The following is a 12,170-nucleotide window of genomic DNA, read 5'->3' on the forward strand; positions in this document are numbered from 1 at the left end:
AATATAATATTTTGAATTACAACAAAATTGTTATTATGTGTTGAAAGAAAAATACACAGCGTCGCTTTGAAGATGGTTCTGTGAGGTGTGTACCAAACCTTATATTGGTATGTGTACTCACCCTAATTTTCCTGCTAAATTGGTATCTTACTTATCTGTCACCTGCGAGGGCGTTTATTGCATCTGTGGGCAAGCCCTTCCTAATGTCATAGAGTCTTCACCAGGAAGAAATTCCTGCGACGCTGTGTATTTTTCTTTCAACACATAATAACAATTTTGTTGTAATTCAAAATATTATATTATGTGTTTACTAAAAATACACAGCGTCGCTTTGAAGACTTGTTTGTTTTCTGCTGGTGACAAACACAAAACGCTATGTGAAACATAATTATATATATTTATATATATTTTAATTCTCCATAAAGTCTAAATTATTGGTATTTAGACTATATTATAGAAGCAATTGTATTTTATCTACTGAATAAAAGTAATCTACTCATAACAAAATAAGCAAATTAACCATTAACATAACAGTCAACACATAATAGCAAAAACACAATACACTAAAAATCATAATATTCTGGCTTGAGCCTATTAAAGAGTAATTAAGATACTTCATCTTTCTTTGTATATCTTTACCATAAAAACTTTTTAAAAGTATACACACTCTTCCAGCTTCCTCTGGCTAATATATTATCTATTGGATGATTCTCTACCTAACTTGACATCACTGCAGATCTAAAAGACCCTGGAGATGCTGTCATGCCAGATTTTAATCATCCCCCAATTACTGTCTGAGACGCTGATCGTAGTTCCCCATTTATTGTAATAATCAAGTGGTTTAATTCTTGTTCTTGGCATCACCTGCTTTCAATTAGGACTATTAGATCTTTACCCATCTTCTGGGAAATCTGGGGATGTGGATGCTTTAACAATCACCATCCTGGCTGTCTCTGGTTTGATAAATCTGATCTTGATCCAAACCTTGGTTAAAATCCTTCTCTCATCTTACACACCTATATTACAAGTCTGAATTTCTTAATACTGTCATATCATGAACCCTTCTTCCAGAAGCAAAGATAAAAATGGCTGCAGTTCGACAAGATACATCATAGAGAGAATGTTTTCTACATGGTATAACTGGTTATGGTTTAAGTGAATGACGTGTAGCCATTGCTTCGATCGATGCAATCGATTTTTCTTCCTCATCTTTGAGTATCTTAATTTAATAGAATGTCCCTATAGCAAATTTATGAATTAAAATGGTGCTTTAAGATAAATTTAATTATAAATACAACCAAGCAATTTAATTATAAATACAGGCAATAAACCTAGTTAGGTCCTTGAATTGCGGTAGACAACTGTTATCACATCATTCAAACTGTCCCTTTACTGTTTAGTGTTGTATAGTGTCTGTATTGTGTTGATCATCTCCAACTAGTCTTTAGTAATTGCCTTTCTCTTGCTGTCTGTGCACAGATCTGTTCCCCCTACCTCCAAGATGGCAGGATCAGTTGGTCTACTTGTGCTGGTGACTTGGCCTGTTGCTATGTCGATCAAGCATTCTGACAGGATCTGTATTGTCGCTGACGGATCCAAGGCTCTTGATTTCAGATATGCCAACCAATCACAGAGGTGTTACAATAATATAGTGACCTGCCTTGCTTAGGTGTGCCAATACATATGGCCTAAGGTTCAGTGAAGGGAATATCCATCCTGGATGCCAACTCCATTGAAGGCATCTGAGAACATTGCTGAGTGATCTTTACAGTTCAATGAGACATATCTTTTGACCTCAGCTGTCTCTGTGGATGCAAATAAGTCGACGTCAAGTCTTCCCCAATGATAATATAATTGGCTTGTTGCTTTGTGTAACAAATGCAACTCTGATAGCCTTCGTCCCCTTGATAGGCGATCGGCTGTGCAGTAGTATCTCCCCGAGAGATAATGGGCTGATAGGAATATGTTCCTTGTTTCTGTCAGCCTCAACAACATGCATTAACAAATTGAAGAGACTCAGTGACTGAGTCCCTCCCTGTGTTTGTATTGGAGACAAGAGTCAGGTTGTCGGACTGAACTAGAGTGTGGGCATCTTACAATATGTGAGATTGATTCTGTATTGATGCCTGAGACCAGTTCCTTCTTGTTCGATGACATCTTACATGTTCTTTGGTCCAGGTTCTCGACATGTAACTCTCTTTTAACTGTGCTCCCTGACTGCCATCTGCTTCGTCGGTTGTCAGGCAATGAATGTGAGGGTGTTGATGTAGACAAGTGACCCTGTGGAACTACACAATCTGCGAAAATCCCAGCAGCATTTTCATTTGTTCCAATGTACAACAGTCCTGATACAGTATCTTTCTCAGTGCTACCTGTATTCTGTCTGTCTTCTCTAGTGACAATGATGTTTGGTTTATCTTGGTGTTCCAAGTAATACCAAGTTATAGAGATTACAAAGACTTCATAACTTCTGCAGTTTGAACAATTAATTTTGACCTGTCCTGGTGGACTAAGAGAAAATCGTCTAGGTAGATTAGAACACAAATTCCTCTTATACAACGGATTTCCGCAATCCAATTTGTTAAAGCTCCATTCCTGTATTGGATTTAGCAATGTTTTTGGATAATTTCTTAGCAATCCCAAAAATTCCAAAAACTTCACATCTTCAGCAGTCTGAAGAACTATCTTTGATGTCCTGGTGGACTTAGAGAAAATCGTCTAGATAGACTAGAACACAAAATTCTCTTGAACAAAGAATTTCCGCAACCCATTTGTTAAAGCTCAGTTCCTGTATTGGATTTAGCAATGCTTTTGGATAATTTCTTAGGTATCCAGAGATTCCAAAAGCTACACAACTTCAGCAGTCTGAAGAATTATCTTTGATTTCCTGGTGGACTTAGAGAAAATCGTCTAGATAGACTAGAACACAAAATTCTCTTGAACAAAGGATTTCCGCAACCCATTTGTTAAAGCTCAGTTCCTGTATTGGATTTAGCAATGCTTTTGGATAATTTCTTAGGTATCCAGAGATTCCAAAAGCTACACAACTTCAGCAGTCTGAAGAATTAACTTTGGCCTGTTCTGGTGGACTAAGAGAAAATCGTCTAGGTAGACTAGAACCCGAATTCCTCTCAAACGAAGGATTTCCGCAATCCAATTCGTTAAAACTCAATTCCTGTATTGGATTTAGCAATGCTTTTGGATAATTTTTTGCCATCCCAGAGATTCTAAAAGCTATGCAACTTCAGCCATCTGAAGAATCAACTTTGGCCTGTCCTGGTGGACTAAAAGAAAATTGTCTAGGTGGGCTAGAACACAAATTCCTTTCGAACAAAGGATTTCCGCAATCCAATTCGTTAAAGCTGCCGAATTCCGCTTGAACGAAGGATTTCCGCAATCCAATTCGTCAAAGTTGCGGAATTCCAAGAGGTTGATGTTAGACCAAAGAGCAGGGCTGACATGTTGTAATTCACCCGGGTACATTACCCTGAGGTAGTATCAATGAGCCTGTAGAAATTCTAGTACTGAGGCATAAGAAAATTAGCTGAATCCTTTTTGGTTTTACACAATCATTCAGTCCCCTGCGGTCAATAAACTGGGCAGTGGCTGCCGTTTCTCTTGGGAATAAAAAACATCTTTGACAGACAACTTGGTGTCTGATCTGGTCATTTGTGTGGATAAATAAAATGTGTTTCATGTAAGATATGTGAGTCCCCGATGCTCTATTTTTTTTTTTTTTTTTTTACTTCCTTCTTCACATTATTAGTAAAAGTTTTACTGTTACCTGGTTGTAAGGCCAAGGCCCTGATATTACTTACTGATCACTGTATATAAATTACCTGTTGTTATCTCAATTGTTCTGAGGAATTATTGACCTAATAAATAATTTCCTGTAAATTCTCCCTGATCAGTTGCAAATTGTTCTGTTGCAAAATTCCATGGGTTATTCCACCTACCATTCGCTGGGTTCAGAGTAGTTGTAATATTATCACTCCAGTTCAACCACTGGGATTTATTGATAACTCAGAGGACGAGTGTGATGGTGTCACAGCCCCCCATCTGCCAGGGCTCCAGAGCCCAACTGAGGCCTGGGCCCGCATGGACGGGGTAAATCCCTGTATATAATTTGATAACTGACTTACCTAGTTATCAAAAATTCATGAGGATCCGAGTAACCAGAGGCGTTTCTAACATATGTATTGCCTGGGTGCAAGCATTACCTAGCGCCCTTTAAAAAGCGCGCGGTCAAAATGGAATACGTACAAAAATGTTAATAAGTATAAACGGCTGGGGCTCCCCAAATTCTTCGCCTGGCTGTCACACACCCCCTGCGTCATTGGTAAAAACGCCTCTGTGAGTCACTCTTATCCTATCTTGCCCTCGTGTTAGATGGATGTAAACTTGTACTTTCCGCATCCAAAACAGAGTCGCTATCGCTACTGCTTCAGTAGTTGAAGATGACGCAACTCTCTTCTCTCCCCGAGAATGGGCATTTTTACTCATTTCAACATCACTCTGTAAGTGTTCATCACTTTCACGGCTCATTTTCTCTATTAACAATAATAATAGGCCGGAAAAAACTTCAATAAACACATAAAGCAATACTTTTCATCAGATGAAAATATTTACGGCGGTTATCGCAGGAAATCACAAAACGCTATGACATTAGGAAGGGCTTGCCCACAGATGCAATAAACGCCCTCGCAGGTGACAGATAAGTAAGATACCAATTTAGCAGGAAAATTAGGGTGAGTACACATACCAATATAAGGTTTGGTACACACCTCACAGAACCATCTTCAAAGCGACGCTGTGTATTTTTAGTAAACACATAATAACAATACTGTTTTTTTTCAGATATGCTTGGAGACTCTGCGTGATGAAATCAAAATGAAAGTAATTGAAGAAGTAATTCCTCCACAATACTTGGACGCTAGAACGGTCATACACATCAATCCTTGTGGAAACTTCATCATTGGTGGACCTCAGGTATGTGCTCTTTCACCATAACCATTACTGTTACTATATAAAAAAAAAAACAAATCACATTTCAATTAGTTACAATTGTAATAAACTTTTGAAAATCGTTTATTTAATAAATCCAGTATTTTTAAACACCTACCTATTTCGCCGCCACAGCTCGTTGGCCCCTTTGAGGAGTAACAAACATTCATATCATCAAAATCATCAGTTTTCGCAAATCTCGGGAAAACCATAGTTTTTTTCGGGATTAAAAGTAGCCTATGTGTTAATCCAGAGTAAAATCTATTTCCATTCCAAATTTCAGCTTAATCGCTTCAGTAGTAGCAGCGTTATAGAGTAATAAACATCCAAACATCCATACGAACTTTCGCGTTTATAATATTAGTAGGATTTTTAATATTGTTAAGGGATTTCTTGTATTGAACTAATAAATATCGCGGCAGTTTACAGACGGTGAAATTAGCATGGTGTATAATGTAAAGAAGTACTGATTTAGACTGTTATAATGTCGCCAGTCGGACGCGGGGCTGACGGGGCGCAAGATCATCGTGGACACGTACGGCGGCTGGGGCGCGCACGGTGGCGGCGCCTTCTCCGGCAAGGACTTCACCAAGGTGGACCGCTCGGCCGCCTACGCCGCGCGCTGGGTCGCCAAGTCGCTGGTGCGCGCCGGCCTGTGCCGCCGCTGCATGGTGCAGGTAACTAAATGCATCATTTTTATTTACTTCAATATGCGTGCTAGACTTGAGGAGTAACCTTTTTTTTTTATTTATTCTTTACAAGATAGTCCTTGACTACAATCTCACCTGATGGTAAGTGATGATGCACTCTAAGATGGAAGCGGGCTAACTTGTTAGGAGGAGGATGAAAATCCACACCTCTTTCGGTTTCTACACGGCATCGTACCGGAACGCTAAATCGCTTGGCGGTACGTCTTTGCCGGTAGGGTGGTAACTAGCCACGGCCGAAGCCTCCCACCAGCCAGACCTGGACAAATTAAGAAAATCTCAATCTGCCCAGCCAGGGATCGAACCCAGGACCTCCGTCTTGTAAATTCACCTCGCATACCACAGCGCCACGGAGGCCGTCAAAAGCTGGTGAATGCGTTACGAAAAGTTTAGTCGCGCGAGGCGAACGGGGTAAGAGAGGTAGAGAGTTAAACTCACTAAAGAAGTTTTTTTTTAACTTTACCAATATGCTTATCCTGTACTTCAGCCATAGCCATGTGCACTGTTTACCTTATCAGCCGATAGACGTCCACTGCTGGACATAGGCCTCTTGCATGGACCTCCAAGCACAACAGTCCATCGCCTCTTCAAACTATCTCAGATCCGTATGTCATCACTGGCAACACACATTGATTGAAGACTTTCGTCTTCGAGTGCACTGTTTACAAATAATTTGAGGGTATAAATCGCTAGTCATTTCACACATTATAATAATTATAATCAACTTGTTCTTAATAAAATTAATGAACTTAAATTTGTTTAATAAGCTTAGAATAATTAGATATTAAAATAAATAAGTTATGAAATGACATGCGTTTTACACCTCAATTTCTAATTTGTTTGTTCGTAAACAGTGCACATCAACTATGACTTTAATATAGTCTATTGATATTGACACAAAATACTTGTGTCAATATCAATATTCCAGTAGGCGGAAACGACCATCTATGTGATGAGTTTGACCCCTTTACCGTTTAACTACTGAGGTCTTACATCACAGAGTGATCATAGTTACGACTGAACATTGCTCGGAAGTCCTTATTAGAATAATCTATTCATATCAAAATCGATAAAACATTTAGTAAACTGTTTAAATTCATTAAAAGAGTTTTTGTAAAGATTGTAGTGAGAACATTGTAAAAGTGTCAGCCTGAATTCGTTGACCGGTGATTAAAGGGCCTTTTCGAGCTCGCCACCACACAATGGGGATGATGACTAGGTTTGAATATATTGATTTTTATGATACATTCGGGTAAATAAGGTCAATGTTAACTAATTTATTCATAAAAAGCAAAGATTGCCTGGATATTTGCAAAATTAATAAGATTATAAAATTTCAAAATCTATAATTTTTTTTTTTATCGTAATTAGATGAAAATTCGTACAGTTTTAGCTTCCTTACATTAAATGTGACATTTTTCTATAAATAAACTATAAACATAAACGCACAAATAACAAAGATATTAGTGATTTTGTTTGAACGCCCATACAAACCTAACGATCGGCGAGCCAACGTCACTAAATCGTGCCATTTTGTATGGAGCGTTTTTCAGGGATCCGCAGCGCAGCGCCGCAAATCTGACCCTTTAAATCCCTGTAGCTCCGAAAGTAATGATCGCAGATACCGTGTTACTTTTACAAAATTGCTTTGCTATTAGTATACTCTTAATTTACATACAATTTAAAAAACTGTCATCATCCCTATTCCCTGTTTTCTTAATCCATCCACTTCCCACCACCATCAACATCGTACAAGTTTTCATGATATTAATTAGTACAATAGAAATAGCGTTTAATATCTTATAATGATTGTTTCCAGGTGGCGTACGCAATAGGAGTCGCCGAACCGCTCTCCATCACCGTATTCGACTACGGAACGTCGCACAAAACACAGCAGGAACTACTTTCCATCGTAAAAAAGAACTTTGATCTACGACCGGGGAAAATCGTCAAGTAAGTCTACCTATAAAATCTATATAATCTTGTGAATGCTACTTGTTTACTCAACAAAGAACAAAAAGAACCTGGAAGTCTATTGGATCTAACCCAAGAACTCGTGATCTGATTTCACTGGTCCAATGAGGCGGTGTTACATTGGATTAATATTATCAAAACAAGTCCGTGTACTTGGTTGTTATAAAAAACTAATGGACCTAGTCAAGCTTTGCTTTGACTTATTGAACTTGTCAATTTCATCCCTAGTACGTTTAGTTACGCAAGCAACCAATACTGTAGCATATCGGCGACAAACAAGCTTGAGCTGTTTAGTTAGTGTATCCTAGAGCAGTTCCCCAACTTTTTTGTGTCGTAGACTCCTTGCCATGTTTTTCGGTGTTGGGTAGACCCTCTGCTTACCTGATATTGATTTCCTGTAAATTTCTTGTTAAAAACTTGAAAGTAAAAACACATGTTAATGTATAAATTTATTAATTGAATTTAATTTAAAACTACTCAAAATCAAATTTTATATCTGTTGTACTGTATTGTTGTTGTCAGTGTATGTGTTGAGATCCACTATCGTGGACCCCCATTTTCATTTTGTTTTCGAAAAAAAATCTGGGGGTCCCAAATTTTTTTTCGCTGACGTAGACCCCTTGCAGGTTGTCATAGACCCCTAGGGGTTGATAGACACCACTTTGGGAATCACTGTCCTAGAGTTTAGACTAAACATAATCAATGTTGTGTTTGCAGAGATCTGAACCTCAGAGCGCCAATATACCAGAAGACCAGTACATATGGGCACTTCGGGCGAGAGGGCTTCCCGTGGGAGAACCCCAAGCCCCTTGTGGATTGACTTGGGACTTGAGCGAGTAGCACCATTGTAAATATTTCATCTTTATACGTGTTTCTGTAGCGAGAGTGCTAGCACGTCGCTGACTCTCTATAGAAGTATAGATTACTTGTTATTATAGGCCGAGAGTGGGTGAACGATAATAGCTGTGTTGTCTTATCTTAAATATTTTTAACTAACACCTCAATCGCACACCATTCAATCTATAAATGAACGCAAGATGTATCTTTCAGTGAAATGAAAGTTAAGTTTAATGTTACATCTTTTGCTTCATAGACATAATAAGTTTAAATAAATGTGGTGAGGTGTCAGATAGATCATTTACATAGACATTTCGATAATCTATCTATATGCAATTTGTTATTTAGTGACATTGTTATTTTGGCTAATGTGGTATGATTTTTTTTTACTTGGTCAATGGTGTTATACTTGGATAGATTTTGATTGATAGATTATTGAAAAAAATAGTAATTTTTATTATAATTTTACATCTAAATGGTACAGATATAGTGATATGTTTTTATGCATAATATTTATTTAAACAATTTATAAATAAACAGGCATAACCTTTGTAATGAAGTCACTTATTTGTGCTGCAATGCATGAGTGCTGTGAAAAAAAAAAAATTATATCTTTATAATAAATTTGCTGTTGCATTTACATGCTACATTTAAGTAGAAAATGTAGTTATATAATTATGGTAACTTGTATTAGGCTATGACAGGTTTAAATAAATGTCAATTTAATGATAGAGAATCGGTCACCTGCTCTTGGTCTTGGCTAATCTCGCCAACGGTACGATGTTGATAATCATTTGACATTGATTTGCGTGGTTTACATTAATTGTTAAGTATTCGTTATATTAGTTTCATAGGCGTAACGGGTGCCGTCATTTATGAATTTGAGTTAGTTCGGGGGAAGGCGGCAGTCCTATATACAGACGAGCAGTTAGCGACCGATTTACTTGTACGAGTTAGCACATTAGTTAATGTATTTTAGTTAAATTAATTGATATCTAATGAATTTATGATGAATTGACAATGTTTAAATGGATTTATTTTGTATTATTTAAAATGATTTTACTTACTAGCAAATTGTAGGTTTGATATATAATCTTATCATTGTTATAATTGATTAAAACGTAAAAAATCGGTTGCTAACTCAAAACTGAAGCTTGAAGCCTGCCATTTACATATCCAATTTTTTTTTTGTTAATATTGAATTATGTTTTGGTGTACATTCGTTCCTTTTTATGTCATTTTTTTTTATATTGACAATATGATGTGGTGATTACGGACTGCCAATAATCTCGAATTTTTCATTATGAGTGAGCTTTGTGATATGTTAGTGCTATGAGTTCCGTAGACGGTAGAGTAGACTACTGCCGCGGACGTGTCACAGTGGAGCGAGTGCGAGCAAGACGAAGAAGTACCATGTAAAGGCGGCCTTATCGCTATGAGCAATCTCCAGCAGGCAACCCCTGACGAGACCCGCGTCTCGCCCACTCTCGCTCACTGCAAGCCAGCAGCGCGCGCGTAGGCGACTGTTAGGGCCTCTACACACGGCGTATTTTGTACGCGCGGAAGACTTTGAAACTTTGTTTTTTATTCTTTACAAGTTAGCTCTTGAATACAATCACACCTGATGGTAAGTGATGATGCAATTTAAGATGGAAGCGGGCTAACTTGTTCGGAGGAGGATGAAAATCCGCACCCCTTTCGGTTTCTACACGCCATCATACCGGAACGCTAAATCGCATGGCGAAGCTTCCCACCAGACAGACCTGGGCCAATTAAGAAAAAAAGGATCTGTCTCTATAGTATCAATGTTTCTGCCTATTTTTAATGTACAGTTCAGACCTCAGTCCTTAACAAAGGCTATTCCGATTTAAATCCAACCATGGTTTGAATTCCTAGTAACAAGTTTGAGTGTAGAAAACTATAATAAAATGGATGTTAAAATATTCCTAATGTCTTTGCGTGAGGTATATAATATAAATCTAAAATCTTTGAATTTATAAATTCAGTCAGTTTGTATTGATGCAAACTTTAATGGATTTTAAAAAGCATCGCAAAATTACGTCTGCGGCAAAATATTTCGTGTGTTCAAGCCCTATAGTTCATCTAGCATAATTATTATAAGCGTCGATGTATTTTTCTCTATTCCCGTAAAAGCGACGCCTCGCGCGCACCGCGTTTTGTGTTGTGTTTCTGAAAAGGAATCAACGTGGAAAAGAGCCATTTTGAAAACACACCGACCCGTCCGGAGCAGTAGTGCACTGTGCATTTAATGAACTGTCTATATGTCTATTGTTCCACCCGTAGACAACATAATAACGAAGCGATAGAAATGGCAAGTACTCTTATAAAAAATCGAGTCACCGACAAAATACCTTTGATACTGTCAGAACGCTGTTATATATACATATAATTTTGTACAACAGCACAATTCAGATGTTAAAAAATATAAGCCACAATGTACTTGAAAATATCAATACAATCGGTTATACTTTAGTCTTTTTTTAATTTTAGAGGTGTTATCTCTGCGGCGACTATTCTGCGTCGTTTTGACATTTCTATTGCTTTGTTATTTTTATATCTATGGTGTAATGCTGTGTCGTGTAAAACTATGGATTTGTCTAAAAGATTCTTTCCTAGTATTCAATAGGGTGATGTAGGGTTCGACTTTGTGATTATATTTTTCGACCTGTTGAAGTTTGCGACTCTTTAACTTCTGCGTATTTTCGACTTGTCTGAATGTGGAGTTTTAAAACTAATATTAAACTCTGTTTTCCCGGTACACTAACGGGAAAAATGAAATGTATTGTGTTTTATTTCTACACCTTTTTATATATTTTTTGGCAACCTCTAGCGCATGTGCATTAAATAAGCCTATGATTTTGCAAGATATAAATAACATGTCTCAAAATGGGCCTTTATTATTTATAATTTATAAGCAGGTTGATAGTATTTTTTACGGATGGAAGATACAAATTGCTGTAGCTAAAATAATTTTCAGAATTTTTGGAACCCGTATTAATTAGATAATTCTTTTTTTTTGTTTTGCTCCCGTGTCTACAAATTAAAAGTGTTCAAAACAGCAAATGAAAACACTTGGAATTGAATTCATATCCGGTGTAAGCTGTCAATGTCATGTAATATTGTGAAATGTCAATAAAACAAAAGTTAAAAGAAATATTAAATCGTAGAAAGAGAATTAGAGAATTATGGGTTTTTAAGCCCTATATTCTATGTCCTTTTAAGATACAAAATAATTTATTTTGCTTAGTTGACACTCTGAATAAAGGCCCAGCCTCCATACAAAATTGGGATATGTCCTTTCTCTGGACTGTGACACATCCAGGTTTCAAAAACTTCTTTCTGGGGATAAAATGTATCTTTTATCTGTTTCCGTTGCCCAGTAGGAGTAGGCCTTATCGGCGAGCAACATGGTCGTACTTAAATTAGGTAGGTAGTTACTTTTATTGTGCGCAAAACTTATATTTCGCTCTGACGTAACAGTGTGAATTGCGCTACTATCTCATTCACAATGATGTTGTGCATTGCACAGCCATTCGTCCCATGTTCAGAGCGGACTGAAGTTGGGTTCATACTACTAATACGAGATCCGGTATAAGTGTTCATTTACGACGTCTCGGCGGTAGACAA

The 12,170-nt window shown here is 37.5% G+C and overlaps 1 protein-coding gene across 1 annotated transcript in view; it reads left to right on the top strand.

The window, feature by feature from the left end:
* The window catches only part of LOC112055195 (S-adenosylmethionine synthase), a gene marked incomplete in the record, with an annotated part of 16,307 nt that extends 4,986 nt beyond the window's left edge, over positions 1-11,321 (top strand). Inside the window, 4 exon segments of the mRNA XM_052884545.1 lie at positions 4,858-4,989; positions 5,499-5,681; positions 7,531-7,664; positions 8,403-11,321. Of these exon segments, the coding sequence (XP_052740505.1) occupies positions 4,858-4,989; positions 5,499-5,681; positions 7,531-7,664; positions 8,403-8,505 (552 nt within the window).
* Positions 11,322-12,170: the final 849 nt, after the last annotated feature.

Source organism: Bicyclus anynana, chromosome 12 (genome assembly GCF_947172395.1).
Source record: "Bicyclus anynana chromosome 12, ilBicAnyn1.1, whole genome shotgun sequence".
Taxonomy (NCBI): Eukaryota; Metazoa; Arthropoda; class Insecta; order Lepidoptera; family Nymphalidae; genus Bicyclus; species Bicyclus anynana.